We start from the raw sequence: 24482 nt of genomic DNA on the forward strand, positions 1-24482 counted from the left end.
TTAAGAAATGAAGGTCAGTCAGTCCGGAAAATTGCAAAAACTTTAAATGTGTCCCCAAGTGGAGTCGCAAAAACCATCAAGCGCTACAACGAAACTGGCACACATGAGGACCGACCCAGGAAAGGAAGACCAAGAGTCACCTCTGCTTCTGAGGATAAGTTCATCCGAGTCACCAGCCTCAGAAATGGCAAGTTAACAGCAGCTCAGATCAGAGACCAGATGAATGCCACACAGAGTTCTAGCAGCAGACCCATCTCTAGAACAACTGTTAAGAGGAGACTGCGCCAATCAGGCCTTCATGGTCAAATAGCTGCTAGGAAACCACTGCTAAGGAGAGGCAACAAGCAGAAGAGATTTGTTTGGGCCAAGAAACACAAGGAATGGACATTAGACCAGTGGAAATCTGTGCTTTGGTCTGATGAGTCCAAATTTGAGATCTTTGGTTCCAACCGCCGTGTCTTTGTGAGACGCAGAAAAGGTGAACGGATGGATTCCACATGCCTGGTTCCCACTGTGAAGCATGGAGGAGGAGGTGTGATGGTGTGGGGGTGTTTTGCTGGTGACACTGTTGGGGATTTATTCAAAATTGAAGGCACACTGAACCAGCATGGCTACCACAGCATCCTGCAGCGACATGCCATCCCATCCGGTTTGCGTTTAGTTGGACGATCATTTATTTTTCAACAGGACAATGACCCCAAACACACCTCCAGGCTGTGTAAGGGCTATTTGACCAAGAAGGAGAGTGATGGAGTGCTGCGGCGGATGACCTGGCCTCCACAGTCACCGGACCTGAACCCAATCGAGATGGTTTGGGGTGAGCTGGACTGCAGAGTGAAGGCAAAGGGGCCAACAAGTGCTAAACACCTCTGGGAACTCCTTCAAGACTGTTGGAAAACCATTTCAGGTGACTACCTCTTGAAGCTCATGGAGAGAATGCCAAGAGTGTGCAAAGCAGTAATCAGAGCAAAGGGTGGCTATTTCGAAGAAACTAGAATATAAAACTTGTTTTCAGTTATTTCACCTTTTTTTGTTAAGTACATAACTCCACATGTGTTCATTCATAGTTTTGATGCCTTCAGTGAGAATCTATAATGTAAATAGTCATGAAAATAAAGAAAACGCATTGAATGAGAAGGTGTGTCCAAACTTTTGGCCTGTACTGTATGTATATGTATTTTTTTTTTTTTTTTAAATAAACAGCAAAGGAACAAGCATTAGCTTAGGCTGTTATTAATAATATTAGCAATAGAAATGGTCCATTCAGTGAATATACTTATGCATCTGCCCTATAAACACAAACAAATCAAAATTCCTTTGTTTACTTTGTTTCATCATTAAAATGATTGTATGATCCAACTAATAGGGAAAGGGGAACACCACCTAAATTAAGGATTACAATATGTTATTTTCATGGCCTAGGAAAGTTTAATGAATATTTGTGAACATGAGCTTCTCTCTATCAAAGCCAGAAACCAGAGAAACCAGTAAGTCCCAAACATGTGATGTCATAGGGTATAAAGTCTGGAGCTGCTCCATGGACAATAAATGGGAGCCTGATCTTGTGGACCCACAAAATGTTTGTTTTCTTGTTTTATACCCAAATGAGCTTTGTTCCATTGTAGTGTTCTCTGTAGTAAAACAAAAATTGTAACCATATACTCAGAATATTCCCCTGGCAGCTCTCAGTGTCATCTAAAACATATTTCCTTCATCCCAAGTGCCATCAATATTCTTAACTCAACAAAGTGACTGTTTTAAACCATAGACAGACTATGAGCTAAAAGTGTTTTGTATGTTTGTTTTACTGACTATTTGTCTGCTTTTTACTATGTTGTCTGTTGTGTCTGGTGAGCCTAAGAGAAATTTCCACCCCTGGTGGACAATAAGATCTCTAGTCCAGTCTAGTCCAGTCAAGTCCAGTCTAGTCCAGTCCAGTCCAGTCTAGTCCAGTCCAGTTTTTGCATTTAGGAGACTTGTTCATTTTTACTAATATTTTTGGACTGTCTTAGACCATAGGAATGACATGTATGAATCGTATGAAAATAGGCGTATTACCCCTTAAATGAAATCACAATTGCTCCTTGTTTTACAATGTTCAGTGTTAAGTGAAGATCGTGGCTCTTCTTCTGGAAATTTGCTCTCCTGCTGCCTTTCAATTAGCGCAGATTACTGCCTCAACAACAAAACAAAACAAAAAAACAAGTGATTTGTCCACTGATTTGTGTAACTGCCTCAATTATATCTTTATGACCTAAATGGGAAAGAAGAGGAGAGCTCTGAGGCAAAATAACCCATGTATCAAAACATTAATTCCTTGGAGGGTAGAGCCCATTCTTCTCATGGCGTTAACAGTAACTAATTAAATAACTTTTCATTTGTGTTATGGCTTTAGTGTAACCACAGCAAACAAAGCATTCAGACTGATTAAATAAAAACCCATTACTTTTAAGCCCTATGACAATACACTAAGTATTGCAAAGTCAATGAATGGAGCTTGAGGGCTATAAAAATCTATCATTTGAAATACTTGGACAAGAAACACTCACTCATGGTCAATAAAGAAGCCACAGAGGAGATGGTCGAACCCTAGCAATACAGCAGTCTATCCTTGGGAGTGTGTGCATATGAACGAGAAAAACTAAGCCTTTCATGTTTAATGGATACCCTGTCAGACAGAGACAGGAAGGGAGAAATGATGAGAGACTATGCATATGTGTGAGAGAGAATGAGACAGAAACAGCAACACATGCACTCACATAAAAACACACACACTATGAAGTAACAAAGAGGCCTTATAACCAGATTTCACTCTTTCAGTCTTAACCCAACCCTTACCTAGCACCATGGTCATGTAGCGCTCCTCCACCCCAGCCTCCAGCAGCAGTGGGGGCACGTATGTGATCCCAGCTGCCACACAGATCTCCAGGCCACAAGTCAGGGAGTTCAGCAGTACGAGACGCCACTGAGACCTCCATCCAGGCATATTTACAGGGGCCGGCTCGCCTTTCCTCCCCTCTGGGATGGCCACTACTGGAGGCAGGGGAGGGGGGAGGGACCCAGGCAGGGGCAAGGGGGGGAGCGTGGGGAGGCAGATGGTGCCCCAGTGGGACAAGAGGGCTGTCGGGGAGGGACAGCAGCAAAGACACGTGGATGTCTCAGATGACCTGGAGGATTCATTCTCTTCTCAGCATTCTGGATCTGTAAAGTAAGAGAAGAGGAAAGGAGAGCAGTGAGAACTGGAAAGAAAGTTTTAACTTTGAACAGCGAAATGAAAGTGACATCTAAATATGCTACATCTTTCACACAGTCTCTGTGTAGCATGTCACACAGTATATAATTTGCTATTGTTTCAGACTGTTAGAAAATGTGAGTAAGAGCTAAGGCATGCCATTAGACAGGTCATTTCCAGGTTACTACACCTGGATGTCAGCGGCCTCAGGTTGCAAGGGGGGTGTCAGCCTGACAGCTCTCTTACAAAAGAATCCAATCAATGCAAATTCCAATACATTTTCCAGGAACATGGAAATGGCAGCAACAGTCACAAAGATATGATATTGATGTATTCTCATAGCTCTTCACCAGCAGCTTCAGGACAGCAGTAACAACAACAGGCGGACAGAGGAGATGAGTCAGCTGGAGAGCGACGTGGCAAACACACCATAGCATTTGCCAGGAGAATTCTCTCTCTCTGCTGCTTTGCTTGCCTTTATTTAAGTCTAAGTACACGCATGGTAAATGCTTAAAGATCAGTGTTTTAAAAAAGGAGTCTACGTTCCAATTTTCCCATCTCTCTCTCCTTACTACATCTCCCTTTCCCTTCTCCATAATAACTCTAGTATTAGTGGGAGCCTTTCCTTGGCTGACCCTGTAATTATCTGTATTATTAAGCTCTGATTGCAGTTTTAGTCACATGTGCAAGCCCTCCTTCCAGGAATTTCTAGCAGATTACTGCCATTGTTCAGCTGAGCACCTGGAAAGACATGTCACTAGAAAAAGACTATACGGCAGGAGGTAGACTAAGTCACATGTGAGAGGGATGACACTACGCAGCAGGTTTTACCATGCTAGGTTTAAACACAGAAAGCTATGTTGTGTCAAATACATGAAAAGAGATGACAAAGTCATCAACTGTGTTGTCAAGATATGTTTAAGCAAGAGGTGGAGCTACAGCCATACCTACTTGACTCTAAGCTTTGAATATCAAACCAACCAAAACAAATGTCTCCTTGGTATTTTCTGCACACGATCCTACAATAACAAACAAGTCAACTGTACCTTAAAGGGTTTTTTCAGTGACAATAGTTGACATTCTCCATTACATGGTTTACTGTCAAAAGACCATGCATGTGACCAACCCCCATTCACTCTGAAACCAGTTCTGCATTTTTACGGGATTACAGTCTTACATTTTACTTATAGTCATCTGAAGGAATGAGGTATGACTGTCATCCTAAAGACATAGTAGAATTACCACCTTGCGGTTGTATGCCTCAGCGAACCAGTCAAGCCGCAGTTACAGTTCAAATCCATGTCTGTCCAGACTCATATGCAGCAATGACAGTAGACTATATTTCAAATGTTGCTGAACAGAAGCTGCATAATATGAAACACAAACACACGTTTTGTGAGGTCACAGTGATCGTGAATGAGCTTTGACCACCAAATTCTAATCAGTTCATCCGTGAGTCCAAGTACCATTTACTGCCAAATTTGAGGAAATTCCCTCAAGGCCTTCTTAAGATACTGTGTTCATGAGAATGAGATACACACAAGGTCACACTGACCTTTGCCCACCAAACTCTAATCAGCTCATAGTTGAGTCCAAGTGGACATTTGTGCGGAATTTGAAGAAAGTCCCTAAAGGCCCTCTTGAGATATCACTTTCATAACTGGACGGACCGACAGATGGACAGACAACACAAAAACATAATGCCTCCGGCCACGGCTATCGCCGGACAGGAGGCATACAACTGCATATTATATAGGCCTACATACAATAAAATATATCAGGCAGCCTCCAATCTGTGTGCAGTCAGATCCCTGTACATGAAAAAAGTAAGACCGCGATTACCACTGTCGTCATCATCTGCCAATGAGGTGTGCGTTCTTTAAAAGCAGAGGAAAAGAGCAAGAACAGTCAGAACAGCCGCAAACACAGAAACAACAAGGTGCTATATTTGCATTTGGTGTGACATTTCTCTGCCAATGCTGCCCATCTGTTCTCTCCGTGCTAACAAAATGGATGTCATCATCCTCAACACGACGTGGTTAATCACAGAAATGTGCTCAGATCAGAGAGTGATCTAATCATATTCATACAGTATTCCAGTGAGATGTGTCTTGCATTAGTATAGAGACAAAATAGATGACATGCTGTTTTTGTCAAGAAACTAGAGATGCTCGTAGTAGTTTCTGTTATCAGCTCAGGAGTTTAATGTTTTTAAGTCATGTTTTAGCACCAATTGAGCAAATCACTATAATCCCAGATTTACAATGCCCTTCTAAAACCTCCTGTGCCTTTCACATCGTTACTATCAAAAATGTGAACTGAATGTCATCAATGATGCAATCAGAGTTCCTACAGTATGTGTACATTCCCAGCTCACTCATTAAGAGTCCTTTTGATATACAGGCTCTTTGAGAATGTGAGGGACAAAGCGACAGTGTTAGCAGGCTGGACCTAGCAGGGGCCTAGGTCACTTAAAGAGAGGACCATTTCACACCCGTCAGATCTCATTCCCACCCAGCCTGGGCACTCAGAAAGACACCCATCAGGGGACCAGCCTTTGCCCCTACGGCCTGTCTGGCCACTACAACCCCCTACCAACATATTATGTGTGTGTGTGTGTGTGTGTGTGTGTGTGTGTGTGTGTACATTCCCTCTCCTCTGCATTTCATCTCTTTCCTTGCTCAACCCCTGAGGTCAGCTTCGTCTCTGACCTGCATTCTAAGAGCTCCCTTTTGACATATCTGCCCATGACTGGTTATGCCTTTATGGTTCTGAATCTCAGTGTGAATGCTTTCTATTGCAGCCCCAGCTGACTCTCTGTCAGACGTTCTCACTGAAAACAGAAGGGCCCCCGGTGGCAAGAATAGAGAAATCTGATTTGTCTGCCCAAGCGGCTGCGGCTTGTCTGGACGCCTGCCCAAATGCAAGTCAGATTCCAGGGTTTTGTAAAATGAATGGTTGCTTAAGTCTTGACCCGAGTAGGAGCGGCAAGGCAGAGTTTGGACAGGGGCGAGGGAGGAGGATGGAAGGACTGAAAGATGATGGCACGGCTAGGGGAAAACAGTGAAAATAGTGCAGAGAGAAGCATTTATCAGTCCATTTGTCCACTTCAAAGTCAAACATAAAAATAAAATCCACTTGTTTGTTTTAAATATGGTACTCTTAAGCCAGTTCAAGGTTTGCGGCATTGGCACGAAGCAGAACAGAGCTCTCGAGATTAAGTTTTAGCGAAAGAACAGAGAAGCACACACGCTGGCAACCCACACAGTCATTCCACCACTCGCTTAATGACACATCTGACTCTACAATGTATTCCAGTCATGCCCTACATCGTCTTCCCATAGCCTTGGAAACGCAAACGCACGCACACACTGTTAGACAAACAGCTCTCCTTGTCACCTTACGTGTTTAACCACTACAATCTGAGCCAGGATGGTGAGAGGAGGGGTGGTGGTGGTGGTGGTGGTGGGCTGCTTTTGTCAGCTCTCCCACTGCTCCATTACCATGCCCTACTCAGCTGCAGCCCCCCCAAAAATCGGTCCTAATGACTCTGAGCTGTATTCTTACAATACAAAACGGGCTTTGTATACATTGTACCAGGGAGAGTAATGTGATATAGTGAGGTATCAAGTCCATTTCCAAGTCCTTTATTAACACACTGTTCATATAGATGGTAGGATATAGAAAATGTGTGTGTGTGTGTGTGTGTGTGTGTGTGTGTGTGTGTGTGTAGTTGGGTGGGGGGTCTCCCATCAGAGACAGCAGGGTTTGGAACAGAAGAAGAAAAAGAATTGCTCTGAGATGACATCAGAGCCACAAGCACAGTCGTGGCTGTGGCTGCAGAAACCTCAGTAGGAGGGTCTGGTTGTGTGTTTGGCTCAAACCGAATGGCTGCAGCACTGTGGCCTTCCTCCCTTTGAGTTCCTGCACATTAATGGACCCGACAGTCTGCATGAGGGGACAGCACGACCAGCTTTTATGCTGACTGGCTTCCCTGGCTCACTTCCTGCAAACCTTTCTCCGTGGCTCTCCTTCTCTGCTCTCTGATTAACACAAACAAGTTAAGATGGAGCAACCCCTAATGAACAGTGCTCTGCTTACAATGCTGCCATAATATCACTACTGCAGCATTTGTGAACAGTGCCAACTTGGCATTGTCGTGGAGGTCACGGGAATGATGTCACACTCAAAGGGCCCTTGACAGGTTTCTTCTATACACAGTCCCCATCAACATGTCCTCAAAGATAAATGCCTTCACAACAAACCCTTAATAAACAGACCTGTGCACTGACTCGACTGTGTTGTATATGTTATACCTGGATTGATGAGACTAATTTGTCCACTCTGAGTTGCTCTCCACACCTAAAATGTTTGTCCCACGTCCTGCACAAATTTGAGCACTAAACTTGAGCACTAAACTAGTGTGTATTCACCCCAAATAGGCCAATGTACTTCACTAGTGTATGCTAGCTAGCAATGGACATACTGGCCATGTGTATGTTTGTGTTCAGCTAAATGATTGTATATAAAGATGGCCAACACATTTCTACATACTCCCATTATACAAAAATGAAGCCAAAATATCCAGAATATGGAATATGACCTAAACTGAAGCCAGCCACCAGGGGGGGTAATCGAGATATATTGGCTTCATATTCAGTGAGATGCCCAGGCTCCCAAGAAAGCAGCTCAGCCTTGCAGCTATTTTTTTCCCAGTGGCCTCTGGCAGTATTGCAGCGAAACATGCATTTTCCCCTCAGTCCACCATGATTAACAAAAGAATTGACAATCTCGATCGATTATGAATCTTTCTTTTATGAATATTTGGTCCATGAAAGTTTTATATTTTTAAAACTTTCCTTAAGCCGAGAAAAGCGTTTTAAAACTTGTGGGCGGCTACTGCGCATATTCAGTGGGCCACATACTGTGGAAGTAAACCCAGAAGCTAGAAACTTTTTTGACTTTTGCGCCAGGTGAGCAGCTCCACTGGATTGAATAGGCACCATCTTGTCATCTGGTATCTAGGTATTATTATAAATCTATGTTGATATCATGTCAACTCAGCATCTGACTGAACTCAACACTAACCAGAAATTCCAGTTCCTTCTATCATTTCCCACCAGTCCCTCTCCTTTTTCTTCTCATCTTCACGTTCATGAAGCAGATTCATAAAGCCACAGGATACGCACACATTTTTCTATTAAGTTTAACTTGCACAAGTTTTTGCATGTGACCGCATCTTCACGTTGACTATCAGAGCACACAGTTACACTTCAAATAACACACCAGCCTTTTAAATACTAAGACTGTCACTTCAAACATTTTCAGTGCATACACTTACACTGACACCTCAACTGCTGTTCCGTTACAAAATATCACGTGAAAACTATTATTTCAAGACTTTTGACCCACAAATGGAATTTTGGCATAAGCAAGAAAACTTAAATTTCTCAAGAAATTTGCCCTTTTCTAATTTATTGACATTTTATTATGCTTCCCACTCCTTTTCAGTCCCTCTGCTACTCTGTATCTCCTTTGGTCATCTCTACCAGGTGTTCTACATCTTTCCATGACCTGTCATCCAGATGAGGACACCATCAGACCTCTGGCACCATTTTTCCAAACACACCATTTCCCTCTGTTACTCACAACTGGATAATAACACGGAGCTTGTTTAACCTACCTCAATTAAAAAAAAAAAAGTTTAGAGTTTGATTTGTGTTCTGTCTCTGCTCACTTGAAAGGCAGCCTGACTGTTCTGACCCTACCCCACAGCCTGTAATCTTAAGCCCACATCCGTCACTATGACCCCTGACCCTGCCTTTCACCGCAAATCATGTGACCAACCTAACATTTCAAAGACAACGCCAGCAGGCGGACGGCTGTCTGCTGCTAATATTCACCTCCTGTACTGCACTACCTATTTAAATGAAAAGTCAACCTGTCGCCAGTTATTTTAAAGTAGTGCTTCTGGGAGAAGATACGATGGATGGACATACATCTTATAATGGAGCAGGAAAGACAACCTTGTCTTATTTCTGGAGGGTCTAATGACACTCTTTGCAGTGCCAAAATGTGAAGTGCTCTTTCCATCTCTGCACCTAATTAGGCCGATGACTCAAAATAAGTCCCCTAAGTTTAAAAGACCAAAAAGATGACAAGAAACTAATAGTTCATGGCTCCTCAGAGAGCAATGCTATCAGTGTCTTCAAAACTTGTTTTAATCAGAGGATGCGATTTATAGTTAAAGGGGAGTAAGTAAGTTCAGGAATTTATTTACTCACAACACAGAAATTCCCTAATACTGTTTTTTAACAGCATCTCTGCACCAATGACTCTAACTTTGGAAAAGTGAGTGGAGGAAAAAGTATCTGTGTTTATCTGAAGGAGAACATGAGAGAAATGCAAGCTAGGTTGGGCTGCCCTGGTCTGGGATTAGGGTGTGGGTGTGTGTGTGTGTGTGTGTGTGTGTGTGTGTGTGTGTGTCAGGGGGTAAACAGTGGGAAGCCTGAGCCTCTGACCACACGAGAGACTGAAGCCTGCTACAGCTCAGGGAGGTGACTGTTATCATACTGGCCCATGCAAATAGCACAACAATGGAGTGCAGCAGAGTTCAGCCGTGTCGCTTCTTGTGAGTCAATGTGGCTGATAACGTGGCTCCCTACGGACTGTGGCTTTCCAGTCACTGAAAAATCTATTGTGTCAAGGTGAAAGGACTAATAAGAGGGAATGCAAATGCTAATGAGTTTTCATTCAACCATGATCAGATGTGTTTACATTTAGTTAATAGAGCAGTCACAATTTTAATTAGGTTTTATCAACAACCAGTTAATTGCTGTAAGATGGTATTTCCGATCAGCACTGTGTTGTAACACGCAATCATGGAATCTTATTTGTAAAAATTTTTGGGGGGGGGGGGGGGTATGATGACATTTTGTGATTAGTTACTCAACAACACAGCTGTGTTTCAAATTATTTTATCTGTGCACTGCCAATTTGTGGTGGTGGTGGGATTTTTTTTGTAACCAAGCTAACTCAGTCAGTGTCAGCAGATATTTCTGAATTGTTTATCCTCATTTGTAACATAAAATTTGTTATTTTAAGTCAAATTATCGATATAGCCATGTTATAACACTTAAAGGGTGGGTCTATCTGCATTCCTTTTTGTGTTTATAAAATGGAAACCCCTACTCAACATTAGCAAAAAGCAGAGACCTAGGTTATAGCTATCAGTCTCCATTGACAAAAACAGTAGGCCTAATTTTACCTCACAGAAAAAGAGAGTTACAAGCAGAAACCTGCATCAGGTCCTGTGGAATAAAGTTTTTAAAAGGGCTTGGGAAGACAGCATTTTGAAGCTACAACATACATACTTCCATCAAACTTTGAATATACAGATTTTAATAATCAGGAACACTAATGGACATGAAAAAATAATAGCCTAATAATAATAATGGAGCCACCCTTCAATATAACATGCATCAGGGTGATGAATCAGCTTGCTTTGTCTTATTTTTCAATCAAACTGTGGCTTAATTTACATCCCTTACATGCACATACTATAAAAGAACATTCTTGTATGATTGATATAAAGGTCACATCAGAACTTAAATGAGACTTTCTATTTAAAAAAGATACAGCTGACCTTTCACTACCATTAGTAGTCACAATACAGGGGTACAGTTTCATTTCATATGCTACAATGAGCTCATCACATTCAGAGAAAAATTCATCACGCTTGGCTGAATGACAGCAGCTAAAAATCCCAAATGCATGACTAAAAATGTGCATCTTTGGCATTACAAAGAAATGTATTCAATTCTGTTCCTTCTATCATGTCCATTACCTATTTGTACCTCTGGTCTTCCACATGTTAAGGCAAGGCAATGTAAGAGAAAAGTGTGATAAAAGCAAAATAACACAATGAGCCACCTATGATGTGAGTTATTTGGCAAAATGATACTCACCAGCTAAAGAAGCAAAGCTCAAAGGTCCATCTGCAGATTTTTGCAAGGCTGGAAATTGAGCATCTAATCTATTTTAAAGGCAGTTCACACTCTTTATCCAATCAACACGCTGCTCACTTGCAGAGCATATCTGCACTGACTCTTTTGACCACCTGCTTCAACTCTATGCTCATGAGTCTGACTCTTTTTTTATCTGGCTTCTTTTTGTGTCCCCTGTTCCCTCCTCTCTTACTTAGCCCACCTCCTTTGCATCCCTCCCATTATTCTCGCTCCCTCCCTCTCTTCTGTGCCTCAGCCTGTAAGGTGGGAATTGGGAAAATCCCAAAGCACTTGAGGAATCTTGTCGCTCTCTGTCTGTCTGTATCTGTCTGAAAAAATGACTCGTTCCGGTTTTACCCCCAAAATTTTATCAGGAAGAAAAAAAATTCAGAGCAAAGCCAAAACCTTGACCTGAATTATAGGATAGAGAGAGACATATGCTCACCTGTGTTGTATAACATAAGCAGAACAGGCAGTTAGGAAACAAAGAATGAATTGACATCATTTAACAACCCCACACTGAGGCCACTCCCCCACCCCCTCTCACTCACTATCTATAACCACTCCCTAAAAGTTCTGTATTATGCCCCCTGACCCAGTATCATGTTCAGCTGCCTATCAGGGCAGGGGCAGCTCCCCCACCCTCTCTCATTACCTCCCCTCCTGCAGCCCAGTCTTAGTTAAGCTCATGCTCCTGCATGACCGCTTGTCCATGGACTGCTTTAACCCTTTTCCAGGTTCACCGGCTCAGCCAGCAATAAGCCCATTTCAGTAGACACGTACATGCACACACGCACAGACATACACCCACGGTTCCTTGCACACACACACACACACAATCACTCAACCCCCGGCTGGCTGCCATGTCTGTACCCCACGCCTGGAGGCCAAGACCAACCCTCTATAGAAAAGCTTTTAATTAGATAACAGTGAGAGGAAGAAAAAAAAAGTGGAGCGAAGGGAGCTCTAAAATGGAGAGGGTGGTTAGTGGTGGGTGGGGAGGGGGTGTTGAGTAATGTCATTAGACTATGGGTGGCTTTAAGGAATCCCCATTTCTGGAGCCCAGAGGCAGATCAATATGAAGACAGAGTGCAGAGAATGGCTGCTGGCAGCACTTCCCCTCTGCAACAGGAGTGGCTTGCCTGGAATTAAGAGAATTCTGAAAATCCTATTTTGGAGAAAGACCGGGTCTCTGTGTGCTCACTTACCGAATATGTCTTACCCGTAACAAAACTTTTGTTCAGATAAATCTGGAACACACAAAACTAATAATGCCCTTCTTTCAAAATAGGCAATAGATAAAAAAAGGTAAGCTATTATCTCAATGGTGTTACCCACCCAGAGTACAAATACGCATATCTCAAACACACACCCTAATAGTAGTCTAATAATTAACTAGGAATGGAAAATGCAAGGAAAAAAGCTTTTCATGGTGTAGGCAAGAGAACTGTATGAATAGTGAGGGATGTCATTAAAAAAAAAGGGAGGTTCCAGCCAAAACTCCCCAAAACCTCAAGTTCCACACATACCAGACACTTTTTCCCAACCAGCTGACAGCCCTTTCTACTAATGACTCTGTTGCTGCATAAAATGATACAGCACAAAAACATTAAACATCTTCAAGCTTTTGTGCTGCAGTGTTTCTTTTGTTAACATGGTGTGTGAGTGAGTGAGTGAGTGTGTGTGTGCGCATGCTTGACTACAGCTTTGGGCTAAGGACACAAACATTCTGGACAGGCAAAGAAGGTTTTAATTCCATGGTAGCCTTCTCCACAAACCCTGCCTCTCCAGCACTGGCCAAACCCAACATGCCCATAATAAGCTACGACACACTGCTCTCTGCTTTGATAAACCCAGGAAACCAAAACAGTGTGTCAGAAATAGAACTCAAGGGCCACTAGTCTTGGCATAGCAGCAGGGACCCAATAAAGCCTAAATGTCACCCACATTATACATAGCACGAAGGATGGGATGGGAAGGATCAATCACTCATTGTGTGCTTCCACAGCAAATTAACCTTTAAGTAAATACGTGACGCTGATGCTTAAACACATTAAACACAGAGCTACTATACATACCCAATAGCTCTTAGCATGTAGCGCCTTCAGGATTAGCGCTTCTCCATTTACCATCTAGCACCAGACAGTTAACATTCTCCAGGAGATATCTATACTAGGACGTAACATAGATGGTCCAAGACTCTTTTATACAGTCCCTCAAGGCTCAGGAATCCCATCAGTGTTTTATTTACATGAGACCATCTGTTGTACACCACCACACTGTCACAGCTGCTTCAGTATCATAAATAATGAAAATTCAATTATGAAATGTTGAATTGATCCATGAAGCAAAAGCCAAGAGGCACACATGATGTTACATCCCTTCGAGGATCAGTCATACTTTGCACAAGGCTGCTATACACATGTTTGGTCCTGCGTCTCAGAGGAGAAGGTAAGTTATGTTTATAGGGTTTTTCCTACGTACCAAATTTCAGGTCAAATGCATGATGTGATACTTTTTAAACCATAATGAAATAAAATTTGACGCGACGGCGGGAAATGCAGGGTTTTCCCCAAAGAATGCATTATCTAGTATTATTACATGCTTTGATAATATTGGATTTAAAAAAATCATCGGCACACCCAGGTCCACGACAGAGGTGTCAAAAACATCTGCTCTGTCATATTATTACTGACACAGTACTATCTCTAATGTATAATTTCATCAATGTCTTACTAACGACAATTAATGCAACATCAAACTGACCTTGCAAATGGCCCAGTACAAAAGGTAATTTTTCTCTGCCACAGGGGATTTTTTTTTTTACCAGATTTGGAAAATAAACTATCAGGCAAATAAATGAGATCACATCATATAAAAAAGCTACATTATTCTCTTTTCCTAGTGAATTTTATCATGATCATTTTGTATAATAAGAAGAAAATCCTGCATGAAGAACCACTGAGGTCATCATTTTGCAATACATCTAGATCCATTAGTTAGACTAATAGCAGGACATGTAACATCAAAAAGAGGAACTGAAAGAGCTGGGCTTTCAAGTTACAAAAAAAAAGTACATTACTTGCTGGCATGAGCTCTTTCTGAAAAGGGCCTTGTTATAGGACGTGTTTTTCCGCTGAGAAAAGAGGTGTCCTTACGGGAACTTGCATGGGCTATTGTAGAGAAGAACAGAAAAACAGTCATTCGGTTCAGACGGAAATGCCTTTAAACACACACTGAGCAACACAATCTATTAACATGAATTTTGGTTATCCGAACCCAAGTGAACAGATAAGACACATCGTCATTCACATCTATGTCTATCATGTGTCTACAGCTGACCACTTGTGTTTGGATTTTGTGACTATGTCACTTGCGCCAGAAGGTCAAAAGGGCCCCACATTCAGTTATTACGTACATACTCTCACTAGCATGCTCACTAGTCACATTAGCAGTTATGTTGGTAAAGCTGGAGAAACTTCTTAACACTTTTTCCAAGTTGTTGTAAAATGAGCAAGTTATACAGCATTGGAGCACTGTCACTAAAACAGCCACCACATCCTGCAGTGATGACGTAGTTCTTGTGTCCCAGACCACCTCGGCAAGTGGTGAGTGATCAAATCACAGTGTGTCTTGTTGGTCATTGACACTTGTATTTAGCACCGTGTACTTGTGATCAGATCAACCAAGACGCATGTTGATACCAGGTATAAACAGGGCCATTTACCGTGTTTACAAGAAGGAACCCTCATTCTGTTGTTATTCCAAGATGGCAACAGCTATTTTCAACTTTTTGTTTTTCAACATTTGTGATGTTACCAGATGAATAATGTTTTTGATACTAGTCTGGCAAAAACAAGAAGCAGTGCCATGTTCGCAAAAAGACAAAGAATCTTTGTCACAATCTGAGCCTTTTGCACTCTAACCACAAGATATAATATTCACTGGTCAAAAAGAAATTAAGGGAACAGTTAGGCTAATCGTCACAGTGTAAAACCAAGTCCATTAAACTTCAGTGATATCAGTCTGTGTTCTGCTAGTGCCCTTGTCACTACTTGTAGCACAAGGTGGTACCTGCAGCCCAGTCAGGTTGCACAGGTAGTCCAGCTCCTCCAGGATGGCACATTCATATGTGCGGTTACAAGAGGGTTTACTGCGTCACCCAGCACAGTCTCAATTACATGGAGGAGATACCAGGAGACTGGCCATTGCACAAGGAGAGCAACACCATCTCCAACAAGGAAATAGAAAGGCCGACGTGCAATGAATGGAGACCTGTTATCCTGCTTGAACACAGACAACTAAATTCTTTCAACAATGTGACTCAAAATAATGATAAAATAGATTTTATTGATGTAAAATAATATGCTGATGGTGACATTTTCCACCGGTCCACTGCGCTCTGAATCTGGTGTCAGTGACACATGCTGCTCTGAGTCATGTATCTGTCTGCTTGCGCTGCAGTGCGCGCCGAGGGTTTTAATTTTTAGTGTTAAATCAAAAGTTAAATAAACACTACATATCAGCAACCAGAAGTGTTTTTTCATTGGTGAATATTTTTATCTTAATTCTAGGGTTGCAAGAAACTACCTTTTCGCCATAATTTGTAAGTTATTAACTTTTTTGGACTTTTTTTCCTCTAGTGGGACCTGTACTCACAGCCCAGCACCGTGCAACTCGATTTGCCATTCGCCAGAGAATACCATAATTTGCAAGTCTGCCATTGGCGCCCCGTTCTCTACACAGATGAAAGCAGATTCACTCTGAGCACATGGGACAGGCATGAAAGAGCCTGGAGATGCCGTGGTAAATGATTTGCTGCCCTTGACATCATCCAGCATGACCGGTTTGGCGGTGGGTCAGTGATGGTCTGGGGAGACATATCCTTGGAGGGTCGCACAGACCTCCATGTCATAGCCAACAGTTCCCTGACTGCTGTGAGGTACCGTGATTGTCAGACCTTACGCTGGTGCAGTAGGCCCTTGGTTCCTCCTGGTGCAGGACAATGCCTGGTCTCATGTGGCCAGAGTGTGTAGGCTGTTCCTGGATGACGACGGTATTGATGCCATTGACTGGCCCTCTCATTCCCCTGACGTAAATCCAATTGAGTACCTATGGGACAGTACCTCAGGTGCCTCTGATACCGCCAAGTACTGCCACAGATTGTCCAGGAGCTCACTGATGCCTTGATCCAGGTCTGGGAAAGTGTCGAAAATTTGCCCACAGTTGCAAGGCACTGCCTAAGTTATTTATCAAACAAACTAGACTGGGTTTTCATGGCTAATCTCAAAGTCAAACTGCACCAGTTTTCATGTTACATAAAACAGTAAAATGATCTTTATAGCCTGCAATGATTGGCTTTAGCCTTTATACTAGACTTGCACCGATTTATCAGCAGTGCTCGGAATCGGGCCAGTTTACACATGATCGGCCATGACCTGTGAGCGGCCGGTCAGTCAAAAATATGCCAATTTAAAATGGCAGTCAAATTTCCACCGTGCCGCATGATTGACATTGCTTAACATAAGCAACGCACACACAGGCACATGTGCAACTCACGGCTTGGGCGATGTGAGGAAGTGAAACATGGGCAGCTTCTCACCTTAATCATTCACGCACACATATCAAAAGAGAAAAAGAGAGAGCTGTTAATTGTCCGTGTTAAACTGAACTATGGAGCTCTCACTGCTGCACTGTGCTGCTTGAAACTGACGAGGCGCGTGTCCGCGTGCCGAAGATGCCCGTGTCCGCACGCTTACTTGCGGGCATGTCCTGAAGACCTGTGTGAATTTTCCACAGGAGATATTTTTACTTTTTGTCTATTCAAGAAATTACCCACAAATGCTATACATCAAGAATTATTATTTTATTTATCCATGTTTTTATTTATGTATGCCTTTTTTACTTATTTATTGTAATACTGTACCTGAAGTTATATTTGCGCAAAAAGGAAAATGTTTCTTAACCTGTGTCACTGTTTTTGTTTGTTTGTTTGAGATGATTACTGAAAAGCTGGTTGAATCGGTTAAAATGTTCTAATAAAGGAAAGATAGAAAATACTGCAATGTCTTTTGTGCTGTAAAATCGTTTGAAAAAAATTTAAATCGGAATCGGCCATCCAGACACACATTGGAAATCGGTATCTGCCCAAAACATTGTAATCGGTGCAAGTCTACTTTATACGTGGCATTGTTTGTAATATGACAATTGCATACACATACATTGCAATTATGATGCTGAACCAATACACAATTTACCCCATAAGTCTATGTAACCAAGTCTTATTTAGCCTGTGAGGGTTTTTCTTGGCGACAAGGAAGAGGACACAAGTGGAGGCATTTAACTTTGTTCATAATTCAATATGGATGTAAACACATTGAGCTGCAGACTTGCAGGCAGACAGTGGACAAGTTTCTATACTACTATCAGGCATCTACAGTCCAGTTCCACACATCTTCAACATCAAGAGCTACTTTGTTTATTGTATTTAGCTGACCAACAGGGAAAAAAGTCAAATAAATAAAATGGTGTGATCAACCACTTAATGAGAATAGGACCTAGGACAGAGCATACAGCACATACATACAGCACACATAACAAGCATCCAGTTTGCTTTTCTAGCACATCTAGGACTTGACAGATACATGCATGTGTCAAGCACGAATTAGCCCCTACAGTGTTTGTGCAATCTTTAAATCAAGGCAAGTCAGCAAACTTAGAAAATACTTGGGGAAAAAACATGGTGACTTATAGGAAGTTGAGGGCTGAGAGACATCACGTATAGAGGAAATAGTGTCAGGGAGGCCTGCCTTTCAGCTGTTTTCCAAGAAACTAGAAACACCAAGGACATGAACCTTCCAGCTGCATGGATACAGTTTATACAGCAGTGCATAGAGAGGACTGACAGACATAAGGACATATGGCCATCAACAGGTCCATCTCCTTTTTCCAGCTGTTGTCAGAGCAGTAGTGGCCCCAAGGCACAATGATTAACGCTTCAGTCAAATGCTACACAAACCAGATGGTAAGGATGGAAGCGAAGGGCAAAGTCCTCTCTCTCTCTAAAACCAGTAGCACATACAGGAAGGAATGAACCCACACACATAAACACACACCATGACCCGCCACATATGCTTAATCTTGAGCACACACATTTAAATACATTTTAATAAACATCCTGTCCACAGTCATGAAGTGCTCAGCAGTGGCAATGTAATCAAATTTAATGTAGCCTTTTCTTCAAAAACATAACGGAGCAAAAAGAAAAAAAACCCATCACAATTACACAATAGGAAGCATTTCACAAAGTTACTATCTTTGTGTGCCCAACCCATAAATACAGACTAACAGTCTGGGCGTTCTGGGAGAATAAGAAATGTCAATCATCAGCTCTACAAGACAAAAAGCCTGCCAACTGGAGAAACATGTAATCAAGACAAATCTTTTCTTCCTTCATTTTAATCATGTCCTCTCAACCTTGGACAGATCGCTCAACATCACACTACCCAAACAAGTTCACAAACGAGACCTTGTTTACCGCCAGCTAGGGTGGAACAGTAATTTCATTAGATGTGGCTATGTCCATCTGTCTGTGTGTTACTGTACACGTGTGCATGAGCAGGCGTCTTTCTAACACATGTGAGCTGTAGGGACCATCATGGCTGATCCCCTTAGCCTGCCATACCAAAGATTTCTGACAAAACACTGAACTAACAGGAGCAGGCATCAAAGCATCCACACACATATTGACTCAAATCATAAGCTTGATCCTTTCACAAGGCACAGAGCATCTCACATATCAAAGGTCTCCCTCAAACACTCAATAGCATCCCTTTCAGCTTGCTACATGAAAGAGAACACTGTGGTATCTTATAATATACAATATACAGAGACAAACTTCAAAGAGAGCTAATTCAAGTTGGAAACCTTTCACTGTTCCCTTGGCTGTGTGTTTCCTGGCAGTTTCAGTAAGGAATTATCAGGAGGTGGCAGGGTCATTCATAATTTGGCACACTAAACGCCTTACCAGATTTGCCCTTTCTAGATCTGCCACTTAACACACTCTCTAGGGCTTCTCTGACTTCAGTCAAAGAGAGAGAGTGTGAATATGTATTGCAAACATCTGGCCAAGTCCTTATCACCATGGGAAAATGTCTAAGGACAAGCCTGTGTTATCCCTGCTGCAGGGCCTGTACTTGTCTCATCTGGACTTCAACTGTGGTTTAGCAGCCATGTCAAACTCTCAAAGTAGTGCTTCTCATTAATGGGGAATTACGGGAAAGTGTTAGGCTCGTTTGCCCTCTGTTCCCCGCCTTTCGTGAGAACCGGACCTCAGGCTGTTTTGCCTTCAGTGCCACGCAGTCCCCTCCACACTTGAACCATGTGGGCAGAACTAAGTAAAGTCAGTAAATTCAATTAAGCTGGCAGAGGGGGTGTGAGTGAAAGAGTGAAAATAGACTGTTGGGCCTGTTGTTTTCTCTTGCCAGAAAGGAAGTGTGCGCCGCCCTGTTAGCTACAAGCAACTTGTTTTGTTATGTGTTTTTTTTTTTCTCAAAAGCACTCAGATAGAGTTGATGAAGGAGGATCTAGGCTTACATTCAACAACACTTTCAAGAACCAGAGGCGAGGTCCTGATATTGAGATGACATACATTCATTCTTTATGAACAGGATCTTCTGCCAGTACCATTCTTATTCTGAACTTGTCTGACGCCAGGAATTTTGCACAATTTACTGATACACTAAAAAGACTACTCCACAGATCAAATATTGCTAACATTGTTGGACTCACATTGCACAGTTTAAAAAAAAAGGGATCAAAATTAATGGAGCAAAACCAGAGATACCATCTTTTTTTAGTTCATGCATTCTTCCTGGTTAAAACCAGGCGCCTGCATTACACACAATGCAACTCAACAACCAATAGTTTGGTCAGCGATTTAGGTGTGTCATGTTGGCTTTACAGAAATTTGCACCCATCCCGAGGCTTTTGGACTCCACTTTATGAAAGTATTGAGATGAGAGAAAAAAGGGGACTGGAGCAAAGCAACAGAAAGAGCTGCAGTTCCTGGTAAGTTCTGAGATCAGTTAGAGGCTCTTTGGGGCAAAAAAACACTGTGGACTGTGGAAACACTTCAAGCAAAATTTTGCTTCAGATTATGTCTTAAAAAACTTCAAGCGTTCTAAACCAAAATTACAAAGCTTTGCATTCTAACATGACAGTTGCAGCGATCATTGAAATTGCCTCAATCTGGTTTTAATGGCGTTAACAAAAAGACAGAGTATCCTTCCATCATTTAAAATTGCATTTCGCAGAAAGGAGAAAGACAAAAATTAGTCGACAGTTACTTTTGCCAGCCATTACAAATGAATGCCACTTATGTGTTCCCATAATTTGCCAAATTATTCTGTTTTTAGAAACTGCTACACACAAAGTTTGGCCAGTCAAAAAAAAGTGTTCAAACTGGTTTGACATTAAGCCAAACACCAGACTGGACCGGTATACTGAAATTTCTAGTAGGGGTGTGACAATACACATATTTAAATTAGGTATGCATTAAAAACCGAACGATACCTTGAAGTATCTTACTACATATGGAACACAGGTTCAGTTGTGTTTACTATAATGTTCCCAGTGCCACTGCGCTCAATAAGGAAGCCCACACAGTGTCAACAGGTAACGTGCTGTCTGCCCTTCCCACCCCCAAACCAGTGAGACATGCTGGGCGGCACACTACGTTAAGCTACCTCGTTGTAATGCGGTTAGTAACACCATTACCAGACCAGAAATAGAAGATCCTCCCATAACCTACAGGTCTGGTGTTTGAAGCCACTTTGGGTTTGTTGTGAATTATGAGGGTGATGGCGAGAATAAGAAAAGAACAGTATGTCACATCTGGTACACATCAGTGGGTTACATCAGTGGGAACGCTTAAAACATGTCAGCTCATTTATGCTGACTCCACCCAAGTGTATCAAGCGGTAATCTATGGAACTAAAGGAAACGAAATGCAACACAAACGCTACAAGCAAACGTGATCTCTGCAGCATTTAGGCAACCATTCCCAAGTGCTTCAGATATGGCAAGAGAAATCAACGATTGGTACATTTATAGCCACTGATATGAGACCCACATCAATGGAGGAACATACTGGCTGTTTGAACAGGCCTAATGTATTCGAGGCCCGTGACAATATTCCTTCACAAACCCGTTTCAGCCATGCCATAACTCCAGCTTTGTACAAAAAACACAAAAGCCCAAGTTATGATTATAATTTTAATACATTAAAAAAAAACAATAACACTTTCTAACATTTTAGAAACAGAATAGCTTCTTTCATTTACATTGTTAACACTACATTTTATATTTTATAAAGAGCTGATTTTGTTGTACATGCTGCAAAGAAGACACCAAAGAAGATGAGTCACTCTGGTATAGCGCCATTAGGGTTGAGTACTGTTCATAATTGAACCGATACGGTACCGGTACCGGTATCTGGAATTCGGTACCAGTACCAAACGGTACCTTATTTCGGTACTTTTTAACCCTATGGGCCCTAGGCCTTTTTGGGGTATTATTACTGCCTTTACTTTTAAGCTCATATCACAGTCATTATAAAGGCTACATACACATGCTATATCTTGTTTTTTTCAGGACAATCTGGGCTAACCAGATTTGCCATCATTTCATGTTCTTCTATGTGCCTGTATTTTATATTAATTTTTATATCAAAGAAAAAAACAAATCTGTGTGCCTAAATTCTTACATTTTTACATGTATCTCACCATAGCAAGTTGGAAAAAGACATATTCTGCCATATATGAAGAGCGGAGACTCTCTGGAATCTGGCAATATAAGAACCATGATGGTGGGACATTCTGTCACTTCACAGTTGTCCAAAACATATGGTTTGTGCCAGGCGGACATGTTTGCCAGTATTTTTTCATTATTGCAAGAAATTCCATTGACTCATTCACAAGTCAAAAATGTGTTTTATCTGAAAGAAACATGCAATATTTACATCTAAGATCATAGAAAAATAGTCATGGTGGGGGGGCACGTGTCCCCCTCAATGTATATGGTGACTACGGCCCTGTCAGCATGCATTAGGCTGCAGTTGTCTGGGTGCGCAAAGGTGAAGTGGCTGGTCTTGTCATTAGGGATGCACTGAAAATGAAAATTTGTGGCCGAAGCCGAAGCCGAATATTATTAAATGCTTGGCTGAATACCGAGTACCGAATACCAAATATCATTGTTTAGTTTTTCATTAGTTTTTGCAGATGAACCCCCTCCAGATTAGTGTTGTCACGGTACCAAAATTGGGACACACTGTGCGATACCAATGAAAATATCATGGTTCTGAAAAGTATCACGACACCACAGTGAAAATGAGGCAGATGTGCCTTTTGTCATTTATAAAAAGATAAATCACTTTTCTATAATACATCAATGATATTTCAATGGAATAAATTACTTATTGACTTATTCATACTTCAAAAACAGCATCAATAAGTGATTAACATAGGGGGGATCAAAATAAAATAAATAAATAAAATAAAAATCAACCAGCCACCCTCCTCCCCTGACAAGTCCCTTCATAAGTAAAGAACAGTCCCTAAAGTGCGGTGAGGTTTGTGGGCCGTTACTGACACAAAGACAGAAATGTGAAAGGCTCGTTTCTCCTCTGACACATCACATACCTGTGTTCGGCTGGCTCGGCTGTTCAGGTACTTCTGGGCAGTCATGAATGCCGTTTGATTGCGTTATCAAAACACGCCGCTATTATTCGGCCTTGCTTTTAACTTATTCCACTAGGGTTGCCACCTTGGATTTGTGAAAAAAAGGGACACTCGACCAAATGTTTGATGCGGAGGGCTCGGCCATTATTACCAGTTCAGACTGACCAATGAACATGAAATTCGGACATAGGAGACCAGATTTGCCATCATTCCATGTCCTTCTATGTGCCTGTATTTTATATTAATTTTTATATCAATGAAAAAAAACAAATCCATGTTACTAAATTCTTACATTTTTACATGTATCTCACCATAGCAAGTTGGAAAAAGACATATTCTGCCATATCTGAAGAGGGGAGACTCTCTGGAATCTGGCAATATAAGAACCATGATGGTGGGACATTCTGTCACTTCACAGCTGTCCAAAACATGTGGTTTGTGCCAGGCAGACATGATTGCCAGTATTTTTTTCATTATTGCAAGAAATTCCATTGACTCATTCACAAGTCAAAAATGTGTTTTATCTGAAAGAAACATGCAATATTTACATATAAGATAATAGAAAAATAGTCAACCAAGTGCAATGATGTCCTCCAAGATAATATTTGCCACTTTGTTTGCAGTAAAAAAAAAAAAAAAAATTGGGCATTGGTGGGGGGGCACGTGTCCCCCTCAATGTATATGGTGACTACGGCCCTGTCAGCATGCATAATTAGGCTGCAGTTGTCTGGGTGCGCAAAGGTGAAGTGGCTGGTCTTGTCATACAAAGTTTGATGGAGTGTCAACTGGACAGTATGGAGATATTTGCATCTTGAAAACCGGACTACAAATGTGAATAGACAGGGAGAAACACACGCAAGCCTAAGACGTGGTAAGATACGATATTCCTCACTATATGAAGTGACTGATAACAAGATCTGTATAATGGATTGTAAAGAAATCCGTCAGGTTTTTATTTTGTAGACATTTGATCTGGATTTATAGCGTGATAGGATGACAGCACAATGATGTGTGTGGTGTCATTGGAAAGCTCTGCTCCTGCGCTTTCATGTGATATGCGTGGCATTTCTGTGCGACCCTGCATTCGCGAGTAATCCATCCAAGAGTAATGTCTGTGCAGAGCTGTATGAAAGCTCTGTTATACATAATTTTAGTGTAACTTTATCTTTTTTTTTCGCCGTAAAAACATTCAGAAAGCTACGATTCCACTGTTTCACGTGATATGCGTGGCTTCTCGCTATGACGCACGGTCGTGGAGAAACACCATAGAGAAGAACAGGTGTGAATTTGGATGCACTATGTGTCGTTCCGGCCCGTAGGGTTAAATATAAATGGAAAAAATACAAATTAAAACATGATTGGATGTGCACATATACTAAGTGAACTGTTAGGACTTCCCACAGCTCCTCTTACCTCTTTGCTGTCTCTCTGACACAGATGTTCTTGAGCCTGTTGCACTGATTCTGGATGGACTCCTTGGCCTGCTGCTGCTGCATTTTCCCCAAA

At 41.8% G+C, this 24482-nt stretch overlaps 1 protein-coding gene across 2 annotated transcripts in view; it reads right to left on the minus strand.

The window, feature by feature from the left end:
- Window positions 1–24482, minus strand: part of LOC117261737 (solute carrier family 45 member 3) — a 44670-nt gene that overhangs the window by 13327 nt on the left and 6861 nt on the right. The window contains exons 1-2 of one of the 2 annotated variants that reach the window (XM_033634194.2): window positions 11200–11365; window positions 2839–3201 (exon numbers count right to left, since the gene is read on the minus strand). In XM_033634194.2, coding sequence (XP_033490085.1) covers window positions 2839–2986 — 148 coding nt within the window. In that variant the 5' untranslated portion in view covers window positions 2987–3201; window positions 11200–11365. Of the gene's footprint in view, window positions 1–2838; window positions 3202–11199; window positions 11366–24482 lie in introns of those variants that run through there. The other variant, XM_033634193.2, reaches the window with a different exon arrangement.

The sequence above is a fragment of the Epinephelus lanceolatus genome, chromosome 5 (genome assembly GCF_041903045.1).
Source record: "Epinephelus lanceolatus isolate andai-2023 chromosome 5, ASM4190304v1, whole genome shotgun sequence".
Taxonomy (NCBI): Eukaryota; Metazoa; Chordata; class Actinopteri; order Perciformes; family Serranidae; genus Epinephelus; species Epinephelus lanceolatus.